The sequence below is a fragment of the Petromyzon marinus genome, chromosome 14 (assembly GCF_048934315.1).
Source record: "Petromyzon marinus isolate PM22_M1 ecotype Great Lakes invasive population chromosome 14, UKy_Petmar_22M1.pri1.0, whole genome shotgun sequence".
Taxonomy (NCBI): domain Eukaryota; kingdom Metazoa; phylum Chordata; class Hyperoartia; order Petromyzontiformes; family Petromyzontidae; genus Petromyzon; species Petromyzon marinus.
In genome coordinates, this window is record NC_133680.1 from 7,227,270 (window position 1) to 7,255,266 (window position 27,997).

The 27,997-nt window shown below is 42.9% G+C and overlaps 1 protein-coding gene across 4 annotated transcripts in view; it reads right to left on the reverse strand.

The window, feature by feature from the left end:
* FRMD4A (FERM domain containing 4A) overlaps nt 1-25,814 on the reverse strand; it is a 139,006-nt gene extending 113,192 nt beyond the window's left edge. For 2 of the 4 annotated variants that reach the window (XM_032954174.2, XM_032954173.2), the window contains exon 1: nt 2,999-5,069. In XM_032954174.2, coding sequence (XP_032810065.2) covers nt 2,999-3,166 — 168 coding nt within the window. In that variant the 5' untranslated portion in view covers nt 3,167-5,069. Of the gene's footprint in view, nt 1-2,998; nt 5,071-24,992 lie in introns of those variants that run through there. The other 2 variants (XM_032954176.2, XM_032954175.2) reach the window with 2 other exon arrangements.
* Nucleotides 25,815-27,997: the final 2,183 nt, after the last annotated feature.

Below are 27,997 nucleotides of genomic sequence, written 5' to 3' on the forward strand. Positions count from 1 at the left end.
TCATGGGAATGGAACGCGTCCGAGAGGACGTCCACCGTAGAGATTGAATGATTAAATCAGCGCATGTGCCAGGTGCCAGGTGGATTCATGCATCGCACGAGTTTGAGAGGTGGTGGTGTCTTGGGGAGGCCTTCATTTGGCAGTGGATGGGCCATGGCTGGTGACGATGATAGTGAATCTTTAATCTGGTTAGGTTTGGCGATTTAGAAATAAGTTGCTTGAAGATTATTCGGGTAGAGCAGTGGCACAGTGGTTATCATGCTGCACTATGAACCTGGCGACCGAAGTTAGATTCCTCAGCATTGCTTATATCAGTAGCGCAGATTGTTTTAACCGGTTCTGCCTTTCTCCACCTCACTCACCACCTCACCAACCCACACTAACAAGTGTGGTGAAGTATCCGCACATAATCTGCACGACCGACACAGCTTAGGGAGACCTTCATCCAATAGTTCATTGACCAAGGGCTGTATATATTTATTTTATTGAAATAGGCAATTCCTCTGCACTTCACAGTTGTTTAAATATTTTCCAAATTGCTATTACTTTTTTTTTCTTCAGCTGACCTTATCTACATGGAAGATCAAGTCCAACAGCACAGGCTGGGGGGAAAAAGTTATAAAGGCACTAAACTGGTCTGAGGCTGTGTAACGTTTAAACTCGGTAGTGTGTGAGCAGAGATATGAATTTAATACTCGGAGGTTGGCCCAGATTTCAGTTCCACTTTTGGTCGGCTCTAATCCAGGATTGGTTTCCTAAATCCCATGCAAGGCGTGATGGTTAAGCATCTGTGTGAATACGGAGGGGTACAGTCCGTACTTTTTGTAAGATGCTGCGGTGGGGTAATGGTTCGTGCACTGGACCTGTAATCCAGAGGTTTGCCGCTACGATCGCCCCCACGCAGCAAACGGAACTATGGCTCAAGTCTCTTAAATTCCCCAGCCTCTATCCACCCAGCAGTATAAACTGGTACACCGCAGTTCGTCGATCAGCAGTTGATGCGGGGTGGGGAAAAGTGTGGGTGGGTACCCCCACCTCTTCAAAGGGGAGCGGTAGTGTAGCGGTTAACACGCTGCGCTACGAACCCGGCGACCCGAGTTCGATTCCTGCTCACGGCCAACGCCAGTGAAGATTATCTGAATCGGTTCTGGGCCTCCCCTAGATCCACTCAGCTTCACATGAGCACCTGGTGCGGTGTGTAAACATCGCTACTGAGGAGACAAAGGCGGTCGGGCGTGGTACTGGCAACCCACCCCCTCGTGTACCGTGCCGGCCTTCATAAGTGTTTGGTAACAGCACTTGCCCCAACAGTCTGCTAAGGCTATCTGGGGATCTTTGTCTGCGTCTTCCAAGACCTCTCGGCAGTGTGGAAGATTAGGCCAAAATACCATCTGGTCGAAGCTAGTTGCAATTACTGGCGAAACGTCGTACTCAGTTTGTAAATTGCTGTGGCTTGGCTCACCAACACACCGGTGTGCTGCACTAGTGACGAATTGGCCACGTTCTGTTTACGTGACAACCCTTACTAGTTGGTTGTGTCGTGTGGTGGCGGGTTTTAACGACACATTTATATATTTACGCGATCTAACCCCAAAACCTCTATTATGGAGGTTATTTAGCGTTTGCTCTCATGGAGACCCTTCTGCCAACACTGCTGGTGAGCACGTCATTGCAGGGCTGCTCCCCTTCACTTCTCGCGGTCCTTTTTTTATTTGAGAGGGGAAAAAACCCCTTCTGGAGGATCACGGAAGGCCGAGCTTCTCTCTGGAATCAAGACCAAGTTTGCGGTTACTAGGGAGGAAGTTTATTTTTTTTATTTTTCCCAGAGCCGTCTACAGGCAGCTACAAAAAAAAAATCCGAGTATCCCACTGGAGGGAAATCAATGCAAACCAGATGGGCTCCCGGGTGGGTTAACGAAACAACAAAACCTTTCTACTGAGCAGGAATACAGCAGACTCGGATTAAAAGCTGCCAGGAGTTCGTGAAGCACAAAGAGGTGCAGCGTGACACGTATGTATATATATGAGGTTGTTTGTGAGTCCATGTGTGGCCCCTTTGTCCAAAATTGTTTAAACATTAATCTCAAGGAAAAGAGAAACAGGCATATGCTTTTACACACGTGTGTTTTAAGGCAAAAGAAAAATGTTGTCTTCAGTTGGTAAAATTCTAGCTTAGGGCGGTTGTTCCACTGAAACGTTACATTTGCTTAACAACAGTCGCATCATATTTTGGTGAAATTTGCTCGAAGAACTCAAGCTGTTTTTTGGACCGAGATAATAAAACCCACTTATATTACCATTCTATAAACATATTACAACCCCCCATTGCCAAGGTCATCATTAACATTGAGTACACAAAATGTGCAATAATATCCTTACACCAGGCTAGCGTCATTACACTTGCCATCTCGTTCTTGCAGTGTTTTCATAATTATTCGTATACAGCCCTATACACACATTTGTCTTCCGTGCTACAAGATAAAGATTCAGCCCTGCAATGTCCTGCTTATTGCATCTCTCTGCTCACAGAGGAGTGCCCACTCGAGACAGCTCTAGAGAGCCCCCAGACCTCTTGGTGGTAGTACCCACACTTTGCCCAAGCACATGTGACCACCGGCCAATCGACTGGCGTGCCCTTTATACTGATGGGTGCACAGAGTCAGATGGGGGAGGGGGGGGATTTAAGAAACTTGCCCCATTGTTTTAACTATCGGGCTGGGAGATCGATCCGGCGACCTCTGAATAACAAGTCCAGACTTCTAACCATGGCATGGCAGCGTACCGCCCCCTCTTCTAAACGGTTAAAAATAGGCAAAGCTTGTTTTTGTAATCTTTACACCGTGACTTTTGAGCTTGTTACAAATTTCACGACAGATGTTTGACGAAAACCATCAACGTCTTCGAACATAGCCGGAGCTGCGGCGTGCGGAGAGCTGCTTTAGTATCGGAAGGGGTGGTGGGGGATTGAGGGATTGGGGGAACCACGTATTTATTGTACCTTGTAGACGTCCCCTAAGCCGCACCACAGTCCGAGCAGGTCGCTGCAGTTGTCCTGTCGTCGCGAGACGTAGGCCTGCAGAATCCTGCCCGCCTCCTTGTGCGAAGCGTCCCCCCTTCCGTTCAGGGCTTTAACGGTGTGGCCGAGACCGCGTGCGTCCCGAGCCATGCCTGCCTGCCTGCCCTCCGCTGAGCTCCTCTCACTCTCTCAACTCTCCCTGGGTCGTCTGGAAGCCGAACCCGAGTCTCCGCTCTGATCCGGAGCTTTAATTGGCTTACCTCCTCGTGCACGAACGCACGCATCCACCACGCCGCTTTGGGCCCTCCTTTTACTCGCCCCGCCCGAGTTAAAATGCAGACTGGGATCTGGAGACGACTGGGTATCGTTCCAAGCGTAATATTAGCAGCCGGAGGGGCATTTTGTGGCCGCTTATTTATTTATTTAACAATAAGGATTAAATTAAATCTCCTGCCCTTAACTATGCGCCACTATATTGCGCGAAGTGATGAAAACTCAAAATGTCACGTCCTTGGTGAAACAAAAAAAGGGTTTTCTTCAAACAAAGCAAGGTTTTTTTCCCCGTTATATATACACAAAGTTTTCCTCCATTACATAAACATCTCAAGACTAACTCAAACAAGTAAAGCTCCGTCACTTTAAACTATCACGCTTCTCAAAATGACACAAATTTAGTTAGGTGCTCAGCACTTAACAAGCACAATTGAATCGTACTATTTTCTCCCCGGTACTTTTACACACGCATTTGAAGCGCCGGTGTCTCACGAATCACTCACTATTAATCCTGCATTATGTAAAAAAAAAAATGTCAATGAGCTCGCTATGAGCCGTCGCAAGTAAAACAACAAGGCCGCATCAAACTAAAGATTCCCAGCATCGGACGGCAAGCCGCTCATGCTGAAATAACCCAAAGCAAAACAAACTGCTTCTATTTAAACTCCCAAACTTAGCGAGGGCAGAGCCTGCCCTCTCTCTCACATGAGATGACGCACAACAGGGTTTTTTTCCCTCTCGCCCATCAATTTGCCAAACGCATCATGCTCCATGACCATTCGTGCCTAAGTATTTCCTGTTTTCTCCAAATATGTGGTGGGGGTTTTTTTTGTTCAGTTCAACTTGAGCAATTCTTTTGACAAACAAATGAGCAAATGTTGGCATTTTGAAAAGTCACGACTGCCCGGGGACTGCGCTGGGACGACGAGAAGAGAGGTGCAAATCTGTAAGCTATTGTGTGGGGGCAGTGCCCGATGCCAGCTGCGATTTCCTCCAAAATCCAGGAAGGAAAAGCGCGCCGCGTTTATTCCGTCTCGCCGCACAGCGCGGCCCCGCATGCCCGTGACGGCACACGTGGCATTATTCAGACATCATGCAATTCAGACATTTCATATGCTTGACGTCCATTGAGCGGAGAAATGATCTACATGCAAGTGTGCATAGCTGCGTGTCTGTCTTTATCCTCACAGTATAAATATACAGCCATCCCTTTGTCTTTATCCTCACAGTATATATATAACTATTCTTATTTATCATCAGGATATTTAACTATCTTTGTCTCTTGATCCTCACTATTGTATTTAGTAACTATCCTTGTGTCTTTAGTCTTATTCTCATGCCACTAAATTGTGTTTTCCACCCTCCTGATCCCTAAACTTTGTTCCTTGCGATCAAAATAAAATGATATTTCTCCTCTTCCCCAAGACCTCATAATGGGCAGACCTCCCTGCGTATACATCCTTTAGAAGCAGTTGTTACGTGGAGTATTTGTTTGTATAGTTGATGGGAAAAGCAGATGAACGTAAGGACAGAAGCCATCGTCCATACTGTAAAATACCTTTTTTATACGCTCACGGGATTATTTTATGACTATGAAATTACTTCAGGGACGGTGCAGAGGGGATTATTTTATGTTCATTTTGCCTCCAACAAATTCCTGGCAACAGTAAAGTATTTTTTTTTTTAAACAAGAAAAAAATATTGAACCCAACGAGATTCGAAACAAATCTCAAAAATGTGCCATGGATAACTTGAAAATGATGTTAAGCCTAATTGCATACATAAATTCAGATTATTTGTACATGTCCATCTTAGGTCTCTTTCTGTCTCCGAATATAATTTCAGAAATAGACAGAAAGATACACATGGATGAGACTTCATATGCAGCCTAATGACATAACGCTGTCTGTTGACAAAAGTAAATGGGCTTGAGCAGGACATTGCCACGAGATGGGATGATGGCCAACGGTCAAGAATAGTGATGAAGTAGCAGTCAAGACATGGAACGCATCCATTGGTGCGTCCACCGAGGAGATGGAGTGTGGACTATAACATTGTAGGATTGAGAGAGATGGGGGCTTGGGGAGGCCTTCATCCAACAGTGGATTGACCATGGCTGATGCTATTTGTACACTGCTGTATATGTATATAAAGCTTCAAGCCAAACACATCTTGATTTTAGATCCTATCTGCAGAAAAAAATATATGTATATATTCCCAAAGCCTACCACAACAGAACGGTTCAAATAGCATCCTGGAATTCGTGAATTATCCGTGGCGATATTTTAAAAATTCAATAACGACGCCAGTCAGTGGTGGCTGTGCACATTAATAAATATAGTAATCCCATTATCATTTGAACGGTTTTTTTAATACGTTGTCACAAAATTAGCTACCATATTAAGATAAACGTGCTGCCACCTTCATAATTATTAAGAAAGTGTTAAAACATAGAATTTAAAAAATCCGAATAATTAAATTCCAGTCATGCTCAATTCACCAATGCATTAAGACCTCCCCATGCCATGTCAGTCATGGTTTTATTTGTTGACCATACTTCACCACGCTGGTCAGTAGGGGTTGAAGGTGAGGAATTGCAGGACCGGTTCTGATACCACTTTCCACTTATGTTGTTGGCCATGGCTGGGAATCCAACTCGGGTAGCCGAGTTCATAGTGCAGTGTATGTACCGCCACTCCAAAATATAAAATAGGGCTAATACTGTGGAGAAATTGCTGCCATTTGCCTCATGGTAGCATTTAGATTGATTTGAAATATAAAGCGTATTATTGAAGGTGTCTATTTGTCTAGAAGCGGACTTTTTTTTGTACAAAAGCATGTGTCTGGAGGAAAAAAGGCACTTAGCAAGTGTATGATGGAGCTACGTCAAAGCCTTACGGTTTTATCTGTTTCCAAGCAACGGGAGATGGCTTATAATGTTCACTGCCTTGAGAAAGCAAACCACCACTCTTCAGTTCTCAAGCTTCATTATAATCCCACCCACGTGCCTTGCAATCCAATCATCTGATCAAGTTTCTCGCAGGTTCGCAGAAATAGGAATTTTGTGTCCTCAATCAGGCTTTTGAATAGTATTTACTACCTCTGCATGGCTGTACTACACACTATGCAAAGCTTTGTGCAACAGATTGTGCACGATGAGTTTTTTCATGCTTTTCAAAATAACCCATTACAAATTCGTTCATTATATATGTCAATTTATGACACGCATTATATATATTCCCTTCGAAGATTGTCCTCCAAACTGAGGCTTAATTGGCAGTTATCCCAGCAGTGAATTCTTAAGAGACGCGTGTGGACGGTGTAAATTGGTACGGTGCATGGAAAAATCAAACGAGCATCTTCAATCCCGCTGTCAACAATGGCTTTGTGGCAGCAAAATCACATATTTCTCCCATACCCCGCACCCACATGGAAACTGGACGAAGATACACAAACACATACCATTCTGCTCGTATCACAGCGAAACTCCACTGGCAAAGGACCGGCCGAGGTTGTGTTTTAACCAGACGGAGAAATGGACTTGGAAGTGGCTTCTTCTCAAGCGCTCACAAAACCACCGGTCTGATTTATCAAGTCACGCAAAAGCTGGTGCGCCCATAGCCATCGGGTGCTCTGTGCTCTTGCATTGTCCTGGGTCGATTGATGGCACTCAGAGGGTGCATGAAGTGATTCTTAAATGAGTGTTTGGTGCGTCCTGATCAACGTGTAATTGAATTTAAAAAAAATCTCCCCTTGGCTCCGGATTACGTGAACCAAGGGGTAAATGAGTAAACATTTGCTTGGGTAAATTATTTTTGTCAAGCTCACAAACCAGGGCCAAATTTAAGCTGCGATTGTGAACGTGTCAAATAACCACGTTCTTGGTTCGTGGATTTATTGTGCATCTTTTTAGGAAATTAAAATAACAAATATAACACACATAAAAGGTTTAGAATGGGAAGGTTACTGTATTGTAGCCATTCCAGGACAGAGATAGGGCAGTGGAATGTGCAAAGCCCCTACTTAGCCACTAAGCCAAGCTTCCTAGTACGTGAGCTTCAATGATATACAAATAATGATATATCAGTCTACGAGTCACATATAAGTCTATGTGTCACAAGCTAGTCTATCAGATTAATTCCATTAAACAGTGCACTGTAAGTAAGTATGTTAGTGAAATATAAGTATATAGGCCCTTTTGAAAGTTGATGGGCTCCATGTCAGTCTCACCATCATTATTGATCGGCCACTGCTAGATGAAGGCCTCCCTGCACTGCGACCTCTCACAATCCTGCGATTCAAAAATACGTCCAGCACTTGCACTGATACCATCGTGCCATCTACTCTATTGGAAGCCCTGTCGGATGCGTTCCATTCCATGGCTGCCATCCCATTAATATTCTTGACCATCGTTCATCGTTCGTTCTTAGCCGCATGTCCGGTCCAAGCCAAATTTAGTTTTCTTCTCATTAATCTACGGTGCGTTCTGCTCATCCGTGCGTTGCTGTTTATTTCTCTCAATATAATTCGCTTGCATGAATATCTCCGTCTTTTTTCGCGCACTTTGCACATTTAAATAAACAAAAAAAATCAACGTGTCATAGCAGGTAGTACGTACTAATTAAACACATTCTTCCTTCGGCTCATTCGTAAATTGATTTTCAATATTAAGTTCGACTTTCCTAAACCAATTGAACCTGCTTTTGCCTGCCAGTCCACCTTCTATAGCTGTTCTGCGTCCACATATTCTGCTGTGTTTCCAGTTGTGTCTTTGCAACCCAATTGTATTGAACAATAATGAACAGGAGAAATACATTCTCTTGATTTTCAAAGTCGTGTTGATTTTTACACATTTATGAAAAGCTTTTATGTGTTCGTGTATGTATATATATTTTTTTTACCAAATGTCGACTGTACTTCCTCATGCACGCCCAGTTTAGGAAAAAAAGCATTCTTGAAGTTTGGCTGGGCCCGAGATTAACATAAATATGTAGAAAGTACAACAAATAATTGCATTCAGGTAGATTTTCGCAGGTAATTACAAACGTTCAGCACAATATCAGCATTAAAATATATTATTATATAACTGGAATCTAACTACTGATTATTTTTTTGTACTGTATTTGTCACCGCATGGATGAAAAGCATTTTATTTCATGCATTTCTTCTTTCTCGACAGATTTACATTTGGCTTGGCTTAGCCTCTGGGTGTATTTAGATAAGTCCAATATCATAAAAAAAAATCCTAACAGCTTGCTTCAATTAATTCAAAACCCTGCAGAATACCCTTATGGTAGTTTGTAAGGGCTGCATATAAAAAAAACATGTTTGCCTAACTGCCTCGTAGTCTGACAATAATTAGAAGGGAGTTTAAGTACCCTTTATGTTAAAAACAACAGATGCAGAGAGGGTCTCGCTAATATCAGCAATGCCAAGGCGAAGAATCCAGTATCCCACTTGCCATACTGATCATTCTGCCTGCCGGACCAAAGCCAGAAAATGCACATGGGCAGAGGTTACATTTGTTAATTTAGCTGGCGGTGTCTCAACAAACAGGTAAGCATGAACTACATACACTTTCACCGCCCTTGTCAGAGTTATTATGAACAAGATGGATTTTAGTCAAGTTACTATTGCAAAGACTGTTGATGATAACGAAGAGCAAAATGTGCCGTGTTTTTTTCTTTATGAAGTCTAACGAATGCAATGTTTTATTTAAATTTGCATTTAATAGCTAGGATAAATAATGTGCTCTGCAAATAGGAATTGTAATCCCGATGATTACAGTGACACATACCACGTTTTATTCATTACCCTCTTTGATTTGTTGGTGAAAATGGCCTCACCTTCATATTCACTCGAGCGTAATCAAATTATTTTAGTAAAACAATGATGCGCAAAAATGTACCTCGTCACCAACGGCTTCTATGCAATGGCTATGTGATTTAAGCAGAGCTGCCAACCAGTACTGCTATTCTTATTTGGTAATGTTTATTAATGTGACTAGTGAAGAGTAAAGAGCTCAGGTTTAACCGGGTTATTTCTGTTCCATCTGTAAAGCTATTTATACCAAGGTTTTCTTATAGTTTATCGAGTCATTCAACAACTCAACACTTCCATATTTTAGTCATAATGGCATACACGTATCCTGATCCACCCTTACCCAGAATAAATGACGGTCTACTTTTAAGTGGGAAGATCTCAATGCTCGTACAGGATACACATTTCCGTACATATTTTTTCGTATTATGTAACCCTTATACATGTTATTTCATGTTCACACCCACACTTTTTTCAATTTGATTGACTTTTTAGATTCATTAGTTGCAAATCACTCTTATACAATTAGCCAAATACTGCAGAGCAAATATGTTCTCTTCCGATAATATATTTATTCATTCTTGCTTATGTTTTATTATTTAAATTCCTCGAGTGTATTGATCGATTGCAATTGTTAAATGAGTGTTGTGTAAAAATGTTTGTCCAGTGTTCAAAGCAAGGCTTTGTTTTTCCTACAATCATTTTTACCCATTTGTCCTATCAGTGTGAGACGAAGAATCCGTTCAGAAATCTCATAAAAATGTGGCCCGTGTCTCAGCGAACAGCCCATGGAAGAAATAAGAAATTGCAGGACAAATTTCGAAAACATATTAAAGTGGCCCTTTTGTCATTTACACAGTCGTGCGCACACTTTTCCACAAGTTCTGCTATTACAGTCTAAAAAATATATGAATTCTCTAAACTAGAATTCATACAATGGAATGGAAATGAAATGTATATATGTTTTATGCAGTCATTGGTGACACCAACAACTCACTACAATTAAGAGTATGGCTATAATCATGGGCACCTACATGGATTTAAACCCAAGTTATGAGCAACTCTGATAATATAATGCGAGCCACCTCGATTATCTCAGTCTTAACTGTGTCCTATACTCACTTATGTGACTCATATCACGCAGTTAACCTACATCAATGACCTCACGTTACAGCTGTGCACGTTTCGCTGCAAGAAAAACTGAACATTTAGCAATTCCATATAGTACGGTGATCAGTTCAACAATCTTCACGCAACTGCTATTAAAGTCCATAAAACCTCGGAGCAAAGAAAGACGATCTCCATAAATTACTGCATAACTTAAACGGTCCCCGTCATTGCATATCCCTATAGAGTCAAGATTTATTTTGCAAATATTCCTTGTGAATAAATGAAATATCTCTTAATGTTAGCCTTATGGCTATAGACGAACAACATTCGTCAAAGGTTTGCCTCTTCTATTTAATATGATCATTGTGTTCAAAGGCTCGTTTTCCGTTCCTACATGCCTCCGTATTGCAATCTCGAAAAAAATATTCCCAAAGGTCTTAGGACACTGAGCTATAATACTCGCCTCATATATATATGTGTTTCCTGCTAAGGCAGAATTAATCATGATTGTGTTGGGCTTTTGCTTTTATTTGCTATCTGTCCTGGAACGCCACTTCCAATGCAGAAGCATCACCAAATAAGTTGTATAAAAACCTGCAGCTGGACACTTTTATTTCGTTTCTACAACAGTCATTGTGCATAATAAAGCAATTAAGTTTTTTTTTTCTGTAGAGTATGAAAACAATACAATGCAAATTATGCAACTTGTTATTCTCCAACAAAATCATGTCCTGTAACTTTAAAGTCTGAATTGTATTCTTAATTTGCAATTTTGCATTTGTGCTACTTTGCCACTAGATGTGATTACTGCTGCACATTTTCACGAATAAACAGACTAGGGGAAATGGTTTGATAAGTACTTCATAATAAACCATTAAACATGAAATGCTTGTGCAGCATATGTGAAGAATGTACTAGAAGGCTTTTTATAGAAATAAATCCCAAGTGACTTCATTAAATTTCTAGTACTCCCAGTGAGTTAAGGGTGGCACCATCGTAAAACGGACGATGTACATGCTGATTCTGCCATTCAGCGTGCTTACTAGACACACCGTGAACACACTACACTCATCCTGATCGCCGCATCAGCGTTTTCAGGCTAACAAATAACTACAAATTATCTGAAGATTTCACCTTCAATACTTGTTCAACCATTCTTAAAGAGGATGTTTTTATTTATTAAATCCATCGTGGTGTTTTTCTACCCTTACTTATTAGTTGTGTCTCTTGCATATTGCAATTATATATTGATATATATGCATTGCCCCACCCCAATTTTATCCCAATCTGTGCTATCGGCATCATGTTACGAATCAAGAACGGTTCAACGAAGCAGATATCATAGAGCTACGACTGAGATCCCTTCAAGTGATCTCTGGTCCACAGAGTCGTGGGCAGCTTTTCCCACCCACTCTGCATATGAGAGTAATGTTTGTCACTTAACAGTCAGATTATATATTTTTTGGTGGGTCATTGGTGACTGTGTTGAGACCATCAGCTTATTACACTTGAGAACCCAGTTTAATCACAGGCAGCTGCCTGGATTCAAACCCAGCAGGATCTGTGGTGTCAACTCAGCACTCTGACATTTGACCAACTCAGCTACCTCTGTATATTTATTTTTAATGTTTGAAGAGCACCTTCCCGCGAGATGCTGAGATCTGCAGAAATAAGTTGCGATAAATCTATGCATGATGTTAACAAATTGTCAACTTTTGGCAACCGAGTAACCAACGTCTTTACATTTTGAATGACTTTTTGATAATATTGTAACTATACTGTATTATCACGAGAGCCAAAGAGACGTTTCAATGAAATACAGTCGTTAACATAAATTTAACAATTAAAAAAATCCATATCTCACAAGTGACCGACCTACTTTATATAAATAAATAAACAGATATATTGCACGAAAACAATATATCAAAATACGTTTTGCTTTGTACAGGTTCGCAGTGTGGAGGCTTTTAACTCTCCCCGTTAACAATTGTTCCGTCTGTTGTTTGGTTTACATCATACGCGTGCGCCATATGTCCATTCGCATGCAGTCTCTTGTGGTTATGGGTGGATGACAACCTTAGCGGGGGGACTGAAGGTTCGCAGACAGCCTGTCTGGGAACAAACAAAGGACCGGGAGGTCACATGTTAGGCATCCTACTGTGAATTGAAACGTGGCTCCCAGGCACTACGGAGCGCACGTAAACAGCTCTGAAAGCTTCTGTGGCTGGCAAAGCAACAGCGTGTTGACGCGTGTGAGCTTGAAGATAGGCATTCGTTTGCATGATCAGAATTACACCGAGAGACGGAGAGAGGAACACATGGATTGGGGGAATAAACGCACGTTGAAAACATCTCGATTGACTGCTAAGGAAAAGGAGGCAAATGCACATGCGAGCGACACAGAGATGGAGTGATGAGGTCAGCTCATGGGCAGGAGCCGGACGGATTGTGAGGAATGGCAAGATTGCATGGAGACCTTCATCCAGCAGTGGACAGACCATGGCATATGATGATGATTCTGGTGAAAGGACTTTGAGTCTGCTGCTTAGATGGCCATGTTGGCTCCATTTGTTCTGCTCACACATCCACAGTGGTGGCCTCAAACATTTCGATAATGTAGTTCCCCCCAACCTGTATCGCATTGGGACATCATCAGTAGGGACAACACATGGACTTTGGCAAACCGTGATGCTATATTATAAATGCAGGAGAGAGAAAAAAACATTGCATGCTTTTTTGGCATGTTTAAATTATGACATTGAGAAGCACACTGCTAAGAAACAGGTGTAGACATCATGCACAACTTTAGAGCTGCAATACCGAAGGGAACAGCCGTGGAGGAGGGAAAGGAGAGAGTGCCTGTTGGAAAGGGGTGTTGGGCACTCGCATCAATATTTTGATGAAAAGTGGGCTCAAGTCAAAGCAGGTTAAAATGACATCTATATATACAGCAGGTGCTGCAGCCTTAGTCTAGCAGCGGCACATCGGTTAGGGTTGGACGGCAAGGTTGCACAGCGCCTGAGAGTTTAAGTTTATTTAGATTTGCTCCACGGATGATGGTCCAATTTAGACGGATGCCCGGCTATTTCACACAGGAGCACAGCGGCAGCAACAAAAACAAAATCGCCAAGAGTCGCGGGTCCTCGAGGAATATTGTAGAACTACTCAACGAGGTATTTCATGGTCCATGAACGAAACACACACGAGCATCAGCGAGAAGAGTCCGGGTTCGATTTCGGACACACAGACACCGAGTCGCTCACTGCTGACGAGTGAGGAGCAGCGAATAGTGAAACCGGTGAACATGTTTATAGTTGTTTTTTTTCACGAGCATGGTTATTCTGCAACCCCAATTGACCATTGTCCACCCATGGATAAGTGAGCGTTAATATTCTTTGGTTCTTTCGATAAAGTCACGATAGAAACATAAAAAATAAAGTGAATCATTTTTTTATATTTTTTATTATTCTTTTTCTATCTACGTAACTTTACCAAAAGAACCAAAGAATATGAATTCCTGCGATCACGATAGTTTTAACTTTAAAATGCAATATGTATCCAAAGAAAAACACGTAGCTCCCCCATATAGACATCACAGACTGTTGGGGCAAGTGCTGTTAGCGAGGACCTTTGAAGGCGGGAATGGCACAAGAGAGGGTGGGTGGCCAGCATCACGCCTGACCGCCTTTGTCTCCCCAGTGACGATTTTTACAAATCGCAACAGGTACTCATTTGAAGCTGAGTCGCCCTAGAGGAGGCCCAGGACCGGTTCAGATAATCATCAATCGTGTTGGCCGTGAGCTGGAATAAAACTAGCGCTTCGCATCGAACTATTACATCACCACTCCCCTACCTATACAGACAGATACTGATACATTGCACAGACATGAGAATGGACCATAGGCACACAATAAAGCAGATACATTTTAAGAAACACTGACACACCGGACAAACACACACCAGACAAACCAGATTCCCCATGGCTAATGTCAATTCCACTGTTAATTCCTTAACTCGGGCACATCGGGATGTCGTCATCTTCTTGCCGCAGTATGCACAGGGTGTATCGAACATTATCTCTGTTGCTGGGCCACAGTGTTGCAGTACAGACAATGAAACATCACGCGCAACACAATGCTGTTGACTACTGCTTCATGAAATTGTCAATACGCCAACTGCCTTTATCCATCATACAGCATCGATATTTAGCAAATGTCTGAGATTCATATAATTTACCTATAATGCATGATAGATAATATTAAGGTTGATGTCTGAATATGCATTATACTAAGAATTAGGCCAAATAAAGTAATTGATTTTGTCTGCGTAGTCGTCTCTCTCTCTGTCACCATTGCCTCTCTATTGCACGAGCCTTGGAATTAATGTTCACCTTGACTAACTTCATGGCAAGCCGATTTCCCAGGGTGCTGTAAAATAACCACAAAGAATGCTCATGTTTCACCTACGTTAATGAACAGTGCTACTCCAATAGTCACACATTTTAGCAAAACTGTGCGAATGAGATACAATTGCATTTAAGCCATTTTAGTATTGGTGTAACACGTAGCAGGCGTTTGCGACTAATATCATCAATAATAGAGGTTTTTGGGGTTAGATCACGTAAATATATAAATGTGTTGTTAAAACCCACCACCACCCGACACAGCCAACTAGTAAGGGTTGTCACGTAAACAGAACGTGGCCAATTCGTCACTAGTACAGCACACCGGTGTGTTGGAGAGCCAAGCCACAACATTTACAATCTTTGTACGACGTTTCGCCAGTAATTACAACTAGCTTCATCAGGCGACAGCCAAATCTATTATGGACGTTTTGGTATTGTTGCATTTTTTTGCGCCACAGCTTTGCCAATGAGTTTCAGCATTTCGGACACATTTTGCGCCGTTCTATTTAAAGAGCTAACTGAGTGCATTCTAATGATGCCACCTATTGTTACGGCTTTGAATGTGCAACAAAAAAAACTGTGAAAGAGGAAGCTGCCTCGTGGAATAAAGACAAAGGTCTACAGACAGGGATGCTTTATTCCAAACAACATGAAATTTAGAAAAAGGGATGCTATTCAATCCGCCCCCATGAAAATCAATGAAGCCAGCGTTGGAGTATTTTCTGCCATCAAAATGTAACATCTGTGTGACTCAAAGAGACGGAGGCTGATTAGTTATGATTGCGCTTATTCTGTGAACACAAATTGTACTTTGTTGTTATCGTCTACATCAGAAAAGTATACGTTCAAACAATCCACAATTAGTGATACAACATTAACCTCCCTTCTTACCAAATACCAAGTATGTATACTGAACTTCTTTCGCACCGCACGTAGCCAACCGGGCTAATCGGAGGTGTGATTAGCACATATGTAAAGTATACATTATGCAAATATAAAAGGAGAGATGCGTGCTGGGAATTGCACGAAGAGACAGACGGAGAACACGTGGAGCAGAGAGAACATGCACATTCGGAACGACATTTTCATTGAATAAGTAATATTTATATAAAAAAAAACTTTTAAAAACACGCTTTATGAAATGTACCGAACTCGTAATGGAAGAACTCGACGACTTCAGGAAGAGGGCCCAAAGCTTGCCATAATGTAAGGGACCGTGGTCATTTACAGGCAACGTCAGTTTACTGTGGACAATTAGAGCCAAGCCTAAACATAACATAAACAAATAATGTTTTAAAATATATGCTTTTAACTTTTTTATGATAGAATATTTTATTGTCATCAGTATGAGATAAGTATACCAAGTTTGCAGTCGATACCACATTGGGAAGTGAGTAAAAATTGAGTTGCAAGATTTGAGGATACAACAACGACAACAACAACAGACAGTGAGTTAATAAAAAGCGTGTACTAAAATAAAACCAAGCGGGCTTGGGCATGACGCATCGCAAGAAGTGAATGTGGCCGATGGTCGAGGCTGGCGATGGAATGGAAGCCCCAGGAAGGATCACTCCTTAGAGGTTCACCACCAAGGAGATGGAGGGATGAGATCAGCTCAAGATGAATCGTGGTACCATGGGAGATGGAAATGACTTGGGGAGGACTTCATCCAGCAGTGGATAGCTCATGGCGAATGGTAACTATTTACAATGTTTCATAATAAACCTCGAAATGATAATGATATATTCACGTCACAAAGTTGCATTCTTATGAAAGAATGTTACTGAATACTGACAGAATATTTCTTTTAAGCGAAGCTGTTTCATATGAAGCCATTGATAGTCATTAGGAAATTACAAAGCTCAATGGACACACAAGGAACACCCAATGTCTGAAAAGACAATATCGTCTTTTGGAGTTTATTTATTTATTTGCACATGGTTTGCTCACACCACTGAAGATTTTAAATGGGGCTCTCAGGAGCTGATGACGGCGCATTGATGTAGCGTGAAGGTCCAATCAGCCACCAAAATGCCACGAGAGATTTAAATTTGAAAACCATTTTGCGGTAATAAAATTTGTATATGTCACCGACAAAAGGTGCAGCCCTGCAAAGTCTTGCTCACGCCACCGTTGGCAGAATGGCCTCAACCATAGGGAGCTCTAGAGAGCCTCTTTCGAGAGATATTGTGGCCTAGTCTTCCACACTGGCCAGAAGACTTGGAAGTATCCACAATTGACCTCACCACACGTGACCTGCCGATCAATTAACTGGCGTTTGCCCATTTACACTGCTGGGTGGACAGAGACTGAGAGACTGGGAGGTGGGCGATTTAATCAAACTGGTCACCTTCTGAATTCCAAGCCTGGTGTGCTAACCATTGCACCAGGGAAGTAAATGTGCATAAACATGGACAGGGGCACGACAGTGTGCAGAGTATTTCTCCATAGATCTTCCAACACCGAGCGACGTAACAGCTTGGAAGTGGATGGGAAGAGAGGTCACCGCCTCGGCACGGGGTTAGGCCGCTGATATACCACACGCCACGCTGGTCAGCGGCTATGAACCTACCCCCAATAAAGTGGCCGCCATCCCGCGGGGACCGGCCGCTACTATCAGCGGCGTCCAGATAACGAGATCTCGTCACTCTCCGGGGGCAGCGGAGGCTGCCTCATCGATCTCAGAATAAAACCGCTCGCCCCGATCGATTTGAGCGAGGAAGGGCGGACGGGACTGTCGCCACGCACCGCCGGTCCTGACCTGGGCACTCTGCATTGGTCTGTCTCGGCGGGGGGGGGGGAGCCGGCCACTGGTTAATGAGGGATTCTTTTTTTTATATCCCCATTCTTGTTCAGAGAGAGAGAGAGAGGGGGTGGGGGCGGAACTGTTGGAATGCCTTTGTGACCCAAGGGAGGAGGGAGCAGGCGCTGTGCTCGCAAGGATCATTCATCACTCGTGCAAATGTCCGTTTGTATATATCTGTCGAGGAAGACTAAGGGATGAATGCACAACCACACGTGTGTTGATCACGGATCATGCACCGCTCCTTCGGATACACGTAAATAATGCGAAATTAAAATGTGTTGAATGTATGCATGCATGTGTGTGCATACATTCAACTGACAGCAGCCTCTAAGCTGCTGTCAGAGCCCTATTGGAGCATATAAACAACGTGTTGTTTGGAATGAAGATATCACCATTCTTCCAAGACAATGTGTTGTATATATATACACACGTGCGCCTGCACATAAGACAGGCCAGCCAGATATATATCCGCAATCAAGAAATGTCACGTTTTATCCCTTCATGAAAGAAAGAACCATTATTAGAAAGCATAAATAAAATTTGAGAGTAAAGGTAGCTTGGGTTTAATATACGGGTCATGAATTTGATCCTATATAATCCTCAGCTTATATTAAAATGTCATTAAAAGACTCAACTGGCACAGTGTAGCCAAGCATAATTGATTAAAACACACACTTTTGTAGGTTATATGCATCAGGAATGTATTCTCTAAAAGGTCCCTTGTTTTGCTTGGCTGGAGAATTATAATCATCATCTGTTTCATCTAAACAGCGTTGGTGTGCACTTTCGCTGGTAATTTATTTTTGGGAGAAAATGCTCACCACGTTGCAAATGTCCTACAACGTAACCGCAAAGTAGTGCAAGTAACCTCGTGAACACAAAGGCAACCAAACAAAACACCGGAATAACATGGGTCAGTGGTAAACACTGCAAATACAACTCAGCAAAGATCCCCGATATAGCCGAATACTGTTGGGGAACGTGCTGTTAGCAAGCGCCTATGAAGGCTGGCATGGCACGGAATGATGTAGGTGGCCAACAGCATACTGGTCGCCTTTGTTTCCCTTGTAGTGATGTTTACACATCCCACCAGGTACTCACTTGAGGCTGTGTCGACCTAGGGGAGGCGCAGGACCGATTCAGATCATCATCCCTGGCGTTGGCTGTGAGCTACCGCACCCCACGAGATCACACGCACGTGCAGCCAAATACATGTTTTCTTGTGCATGTGCACATACTGCATATTAATAAGCTTTCGCTCAGAAATATTCCACTTCATTAACCGATATCAGAAGCGCACCTTTAAAATACAAACATAAGAACCAGTGATACGTTTACCACTTGGTTACTTCAGTTGTTAGCATTATCTTTAAAGCCAAATCTCCCCTTACGAGAGAAGAAATATACATCTGAAATGAGCCTTGAGCACATTTGTCATGGTTTGACGGTAAGCTCTATTAGAAGTGACAAAAAAACGGCTTTGTGCTTTTAGGAACAGAGGTCCATCGGTTTATATATCGACGCTTCCCACGGTTTAAAATTAAAAGGGCAAATTCGATCCTAATGAAAATGCCCCCGAGGCAACTCGGTGACCCAATGAAAATATTTCATAATTAGTCCATTCCACAGCTCACGTTTTTTAGTGGCATCGCCATCAACTCGCTTGGAGCTACTGCAATGATAGCATCCCCTTCGAATAATAATAATCATCGTAGTCCACCTCTCTCTCTCTCTCTCAGCCACCGTTGCACTGAGTAAATCAAAAAAATAATAGTAATTGACAGCCCTCGGGCATTCTACATCTGGGTGAAGGTCTCCCTCATGTTGTGTCCATCATGGGCGTTGTTTGACGAAATCCAACCACGATGATCACCACAGGTTCATCAGTGGAGGCGAGTAAAATGGAGGCAAGGATCAGTTTCGATATCATTCACCACTGACCTTGGCCGGGAATTAAACTCGGGTTGCCAGGTGCAGCGCAATGTGCCACTGCATTGATATCCTCTAAAAAAGTATCTGGCTATATATAGATAATATATACGGTATATAGATATTTTATATTTGATTCCATCACAGTTTGATGGAATCACAAAGGATTAAAAGTAATTCAAAGTGACACTGCCACACATATGCATGCGTCCCATGGTATAAGCGGAATGTAACTGTGTGCCTGTGTCAAGTCAGGCTGGGACACTGAGAAGGCTTCATTTAGTAAATCATACCTAGGAGTATTTTGAAGTAAAAAAAATCCACATCTTTGTAAATGTCACCATTATTAATGATTAAACAATAGCCACCTGCAACACGAAACAAGATTTGTTGACCATAAGCAGTAATTGTCAGCATAACTATTCATCATTTCCAAAAATGAAATACATAATTAAAATGGCTCGTGTGTTATTTATGTATTGTACTGTGTGTAGTGTAATTCATTATTCGTGTTTGTTTTTGTCTTTTTTCCAAATGTTAACAAAATTGTGCAACCGGCATACTATCATGCGACAAGGTATCCATTCAGGACCATCAGACAGCATCACCCGTGTTAGAGACCAGTGGAAGGAGATTCACAGAGCTGCTTCTGAAATATCTTCAAGTGACCTCTTTCCCACCTGCCCTGCTAGAGACAGAAATGTTCCTCACATTACAGTGAAACTCATTTTTAAAAAATCACACGTTGAATTTAGCTACATTAGGTGGACATTTTTTCAAATAATTAGTTTTTATGCATTTATTGGTGACTGGGCTGAGACCAATACACTTGAAAAAAACCTGGTTCAATCACAAGCGATTAAAAGCCAGGGTTTTCCAAGCTCCAGACTTTGTGACCCAACACGCTACGTCTTTCCGCGTTTCGCAATTGTCTTTCATTCAAACACAAATTAATGTATTCCATTCTGCACGCGCCCGATGATTGTTAAAGACAGCCCACGTGATGTTCTAAGCAATTAACACTGTTTGCGTTAATCGAGCCGGTTCAAATTAAGATTGAGATCTCGGTGTGTGTGTGTGCACACGTGTGTTCCACGTGATGGAGACAGCGTTAATAGCTTCGAGCACCACAGCGGACGTGTTGAACCATCATCAGGAATGTGTAGTGTGGAATGAGTTAATTTGTATTTTAATGGGGAGTAAATTGGCAAACGTGGAAAGATTCAGCGTGGTGGGTCGCGACGACTCGAGTTTGGGAAACCTAAGTGGTGGCATTGCAGTGTTGTAACCTCCGGACCACCCTGCCACCTCTAGGTAATTCATATAAATACAACTTAACCGGCGAACCCGTGCCGTAAGTTGATTGGCAGGAATATTTTTAGCTCAGAAATGGAACATCCGCATCTGTGCAATGTATTGTGCTCACTTGGTCGTCTCACTATTTTGCGATGGAAGAAAGATACGGATATTGTTTCAGTCTTGCAAGGCATTTGTGCATCAATAAATAATTATTGAGCAAACACAAGCAAGTGCTTTTTTGTCGGGATTTCTCTGGTCGGTGCTCATGGCACATACCATGGTATAATAGCAGGTTGTTTAATGATGATAAGGATCTACAGCACGAATGTATGTTGAACCCTGCTAATCGGAGGTGCGAGGGAAGGACAACAAACTAAACATAAAAAGCTGTTCTAAAGAAGTGAGTTTTTAAAATGTAAATTTAAAAGTGTCATAGCTCCAGTGACTTCCTAATATCGGAAGGAAGAGCGTTCCAGACGGCCGTAGAAGCGCATCTGAAAGTGCACGATGCAGTGGCCGTTTTTTGTTATCCTTTATATCCTTTGTACCTAACATTAAATAATACTAAATACCAAAGAGCAACAAATCGAATAAATAATGTATGCTAAATAAAATTTTATATTTTAACGGATTGGTTTTTTTTTACACCAAGCCCACTGAATATGAGGACTATTTGGTCTGTCACAGTGATGAAAATAGATTCTACATTTTTGGATGTTTTGAATGTTGTGCAAAAACGTTATTGTTCTCAAATGATATATCCGATTGTTTCCACGACATACTCTCATGCATACATCACAGTATAAGTGGGTTTATAAATCTTGAAGCTTGACCAGAGTCAAATTAGAAATACTAATGATGCATTCAGGGGCAATAAATTCACTTTTAATTGAAAAAAGAGAGAGGAACACATTTTCGTACAATGTTCAGATGCAACACATCTAGGTCAAGGACATTAGCTCTCATTGAATCCGAACACTCAGTAATCCATTGTCCTTACTAATTATTCATGGATACTTATTAATGCCAATCCATTTTCAGTGTAGATGACGATTCTACGTTTTGGGTACAGTTTTGACCAGCACGCGTTGCGCAAAAAAATTATGATTGCACGGGATAGAATTGCATCTGTATTTTGAGTTGAGAGGACACCAAAATTAACTAATGTAAACCAGCACATTGTATGCAAAGGCACACATGATCAATCTTTACCAACACATATTCATATATATCCGCTCTCTCAGAAACAAAGATATAACCTTATTTTAGTGGTATATTTGAGGAGACAGAGTTATGGACATGGGGCGATCCATATATTGCACGTGTGCATAAGTAATAACTTAACGTTGCAGCATCAGAAATAATACAAATGTCGAATTCGTAAAATGCTCATGCATTTTGTTGCATTTGAGACTGCGATAGCTATATGCAATGGTCTAGAAACCACTCTGCCTCAAACCTACAGAGGCAGACATGTCTTGCCTGTGGAGGATGCATGTGCATTGGCTTCGGTGTGTCATCCAGAATGGTTTACACCGCTGAATATATTTTTTTGTTGAAGACCACAAGAAAAAGTACACATTGGGGAAAAGGGCATCTCGGACTCAATCGTGTCATCTCACACCCAGCTCATTGGAAGTGAAGGAAGAGGCTTCCTGCGAGAGCAACCGATGCTGCACGGAAAATTTAATATCAAAGGCAGAAAACGGGGACATTAATCTGCTTGCGAGCATTCGGCCAGGGCTCATTATTCACGAGTCTCCCAGGATACCCCTGAGGTCTCATTCCGCTGTAAGGCAGCGGCAGTAATGTATGGCAGCCCAGGCCGCTCTCTACCACCAAAAGGGTCATGTAATGTCATAAACGTTGGGAAATAGGCCTCATTACTGGGCTGGCCTACTGTACATATTCCTGGATATTTTCTGCACCCTCTGTTTTTAGACAGAAACAAAAAAAAACATGACACTCACACCTCCTGGCGCTCGTGTCTCACATGAGTAATTGCATATCACAAGGGAAGTGTGAGACAATAGAATTCTATAATGAAAGCGTCAGGAAGGATTCACAGACGCATCATGCATGCACCCACGTACACCCACACCTGTTTTCCCTCCACAGTAAGCACTGGCAAAGATCTACAGTTTTATTCCAAATGTAATTTACATGTAAAATGATCATGGTTAATTGTATAGTAATAAGATATTAAAAATTCCCAACGGTTGGCTTAAGAATTCAACTAAATTATTATGATCAAACCGAATTTAAACTTCTGACAATAGCTTAATAGTTTAAATGTGAATGAGACCATGAATGTATTAATTTTTAATTAAAATATTCTCCTTTGGTATACACTTCCTTTCCAAAAAACCCACTGCCACAACTTTTTTTTATTTCACGATATGGGAATTCCCCATGTACATTTTATGCAAGCGCCAATGCATTCGTCGGGATATCACACCGAGGCAAGGGCCGCACAAGGCACGCGTCTCCATCATTACAGCCCAAGCGCACTCCCTGCAGGGCTGCTACAGTGGGGTAATGGTTTAGCACACAGGAATCACAATGCATCGGGTCGCCCATTCGATTCGATCTCCTCGCACGGCCGTTGAAACGACGGGGCAAGTTTCTTGAACCCACCCCCTCCAACTGATTCGGTCTTGGATGCGCTTTCTGCGGATGTCTGGGACGCTCTTCCGTCCGACGTTCGGAAGCCACTGGAGCTATACGCTTTTAGACCTAGATTGAAAACTAATTTATTTAGAACTGCGTTTTGTGTTTAGTTTGCCGTCCTTCTCCCGCATCTCCGATTAGCATGGTTGGTTATGTACGGTGCAAAATAAGTTTAACGTACATGTCAACACAGCAGTGTAAATGGGTGCACCGCAGTTAGTTGATTGGTAGGTCGTGTGTGGTGGCGTAAAACGTGGGTATTCCCACCTCTTCCAAATAAATATGGCTAGTGTGGAAGAGTAGACCAAAGCACCATGTAGAGGGGATCTATGGAGCTCCCTATAGTGAAGCCCCTTCCACCAGCAGTGACGTGAGCAAGAAATTGCAGGACTGCACCGACACCGTTATATTTCTCTGTAAAAATGTTAAATTTAACTAAACTCAAAAGGTCACCCATCGCAGTGCACGCAGGTATTAGCAGATGCGAAGGCAGACAAACAAGCCACTACTTTATAAAGAGCAAGAGTGCCAGTGGTCACGTCCAGATGTCTCTGAGCAAACGTGCTGGCCCCTGGCCATCCCTGCCCCTGCCCTCCTCAATGCGTTCACATTAATTATCAATAGCTTCCTGAAAGGGCAACAACATTTGGGGAGTAGGACGACCATAGGCAATGTGAGTTCCGTCAATAAATACCCCTCAACACTCAGTAATGCCTTACTCAGCGTCATTGTCATACAGTGCTCGAACACGCGTACGGAAATTCCAAGCCAACCGGTGAACTTCTTTCGCACCGTACGTAGCCAACCGTGCTAATCGGAGGTGCGGGGGAACGACAACAAACTAAATACAAAAGGCAGTTCCAGCTATAATCGGCTTGGCATGCAACAACACTGGGAATAACAGGCAGCGTTAATAGTGCTGCATGAATAGATCAACCATTACCTCATATCAAACTTGGCATACACCTTAGACAATGCACTATTTTTTTTTATTACAAACACACATTTAGCACAATCTTTCAAAGAAACCATACACACTGAACAAGCATTACCGTAATTGATTCACCCTCGTATTGCTACAAATGAGTAAATGATTAAACCAAGACCCTATTATCCCTACACTATAATATTTTACACCACAGCAGTCAATAATTAATGCGGTGATCACAAATAAGATCTATGAACACGCTCAAGGTACGTCGATGCATTACCCTGGTCATAGTGTGCAATGTAAATCCTGGTAAAACATTGATTTCAGACACATAAAAGTGATGCATATATTTACCGATGCATCTTTAACTCTTCTAATGTCGTTTCTGCGCGAGCTTTTAAAATCCACACATGCAACATTGTAAACACATATTTATAGATTTTTTTTTTTAAACGCCCATCCATTTCAGAGGTATTTTGTCCCCACAATCTACACCACTGAGCTCCCCCGTTTCTCGATTTAAAACAAATGTATTAAGGCGAACACGAGACAAAAAATTATTCTACATTTTCAAAAATCCACCGGGTGAATTTCTTTTCGAAATGCTTTCAGCGTGACACTGGCATGGAAGTGCCATCTGCTGCGAACAGATGCATTAGTAACACACACACACACATCTGTGCTCACGGCAGCGCCGTGTGATGCGTAGGAACGTAACAAATAACCCACTGACCTTCATGCGGATAGGGGACTGCCATCCAGCCATGGTTGGCCCACGCCACATTTATTTCTCGTCCCCAATCACCAGGCGTGCATTTTGTCGCCTCGCCTTCTTTCTCTGTCGCGTTCCTCCCGACGTCCTAGCGGCGCGAGAGAGCAGAGAGCTCCGCGTGCGCCGCTCGCAGACGACGGAGAGTGACCGCTCGCTTCGTTTTACTTCGCGCGTATTTGCGCTGGGCGGTCGAGCAAGCAACTAAGAAATGTGGCAAACGGGGCTGTTGTTGTTGTTGTTGTTGGTTTTTTTTTGCTACCGCGGGAGGTGGATGGAATAGAGAGAGAGAGAAAAAAAATCAAAACAAATCAAATTACAGCGGTCTTCTTATTGCACTCGCTGGTGGCCTGGCATTGAGCCCTGTGTGGTCGCTCGTCATTCCGTTCACAGATCTTCAATAGTGCTTCAATTTAAATCCTCACGGTTTTCTGCAACAACAACAAAAAAAACTCGCAGGAGGAGCACCGATTGATTTTAAATCCAGCAGTGCATCGTCGTAAACACACTGCTCGGGGAGAGCGGTAGCTTGTGTTTGCTCGCTAGATTTATTTCGTTCCCTTAATCCGAATGATATTTTTTTTTTTGGTTCTGAAATCCCGAACGTCAATGGATGGTCCCGGGTTTTAAGTCTTTCTCTCGCGTCCCCCTTTGGTCAGCCCGCGCGATCACTCTGGGGTAGCTGGAACAAAAATTCCCTCCTCTCTTGCTATTCAGCACCCAGTCGACATGCATCACATGGCCACACTGATTACAAAGCTACCCCGGGTGAGAGGCTGGGAGAGGGGGGGGGGCATCAGAGAGAGGGGGAGGGGAGGAGGGAGGGAGGGCGGGGGAGAGAGATGGAGATGGAAACAGAGGAATAGAGAGAGAGAGAGAGGATGAGTGAGAGAAATTGGTAACAATAGAAGGTGGGAGAGAGCGCGGCACAATGCAAAAGGGATAATGAGATGGAGGCAAAGGATGAAGTGAATGAAGACCAGAATTTTAATAATGGCATATCAGAAGAGTACCAAAGCATTACATTTACAATGTGATTATTATATTATAAATGTATAAGCGATTTGGTGACCGCAGTGTTGAAATTCAGGGTAGCCTGATGAACTGGCTCTCTACATAATCTCAGCCGTGCTCTCCTAAACACAATTCATTCAATCCACATGGAGCGCATCGTGTTAATGGAAGAGGTTCAAATGCAGAAAATGTAAGTCACTTCAATGCTTTTCAGATTTAACTTTTTTTGAATGTTCATCTTTATTGCATCTCCCAACACAAGGCGATAATACCGTGCCGCAACACATCTTATGCGTGTCGTGTTTCATTTACGGTTACACGTGAATTAGATGGAAACATGTGGAGGCACTGCACTTCGATTCAACGTGTAAATGACATCGACATCGTTATTGTCGCTGTGTATTTCAAAGAATTTGCTCTTTAAAAAAAAAATTGTTAAACCAAAACACACAACGATTATTATTAATTCCAACTAAATAGCATGGTCTTACTAATAAATTGCAGCACTTGTTACACGTACTGTGACCGTCAATAATATCAGATTGCAGATAACAATACAGCTCAGGGTTCAGAGGAATTTAGCCAGCAACCCAGACATCCTTGGTTTGAATCTCAATAAAATATATCAAACTTGATTTGAAACTTTCGTGACTGCAGGCATTACTCTTTGGTTATTTCGATAAAGTCACGTAGAAAGAAAATAAATTAAATAATAGAATACTACTTTTCGATTGCAACACAAGCAGTCGTCTTCAGGTAGAACTACATTTGAGAGAGACAAAACACAGACACACAGACACACAAGCAGAAAGAGACAACACAGAGACACACACAGAGAGAGAGACATAACATAGACACACAGAGGAAATATATCAGTTCATTATTTGTATAACGTGTATTACATGAGTTATGGAAAACTAGTTGGTGTCCTATGGTTATACTGCTCTCCGTGCTGACTCTCTGAGTTTCGGCATTCATATTTTACCCCTAGGAATTAAAATAGTGCCTCGACCTAATTCTGTGTGCCTCAGACAAAACACTGAACCCTAAGATGTCTCAAGGTGTCTTATCTCCGGTGAACCCTGGGCAATAGCAGTGAACACGAGGAATCTGCAAGGTGCCTTCGCCTGACTCTACGAACCTAGGGAAATCGAATTGAACACTTCTTATGTTTTCTTATGCCAAGGGGAGGGAAGTAACCAATGTTATCTATGTTGACATATTTAGATAACACATTCCTGCGGAGGGAGCTGGTAGGAACGTTGGGTTGCTCAGTCAATGGCCAGGGTCAACGGCGGCACCACGTGGTGTATTCCGCAAATATGTCCGACTGTGAGGGCGGGCACAAGCCGGCGTGAGTAGGTTAAACGTTGAGTTTTATAAGGGCACCACGGGGTGACCAGCCCCTCCCCACCCAGCCCCACCCCTCCCACCCCCCACCCAGCCCCTCCCCACCTTCCCCTCCCCACCCAGCCCTTCCCTCCCCACCCAGCCCCTCCCCTTAGCTTAGCTCCCCCTTGGAATTTTGGGAAAGTCGGTAATCGGGATAACCGGATATCTGTCTGCTGCAAAATGCTGCAGGCTGCCACCTCGTGTGCTGCCCTGCAGGCTGCCACCTCGTGCTGCCCTGCAGGCTGCCACCTCGTGCTGCCCTGCAGGCTGCCACCTTGTGCTGCCCTGCAGGCTGCCACCTTGTGCTGCCCTGCAGGCTGCCACCTTGTGCTGCCCTGCAGGCTGCCACCTTGTGCTGCCCTGCAGGCTGCCACCTTGTGCTGCCCTGCAGGCTGCCACCTTGTGTGCTGCCCTGCAGGCTGCCACCTCGTGCTGCCCTGCAGACTGCCACCTTGTGCTGCCCTGCAGGCTGCCACCTTGTGCTGCCCTGCAGGCTGCCACCTTGTGCTGCCCTGCAGGCTGCCACCTTGTGCTGCCCTGCAGGCTGCCACCTTGTGTGCTGC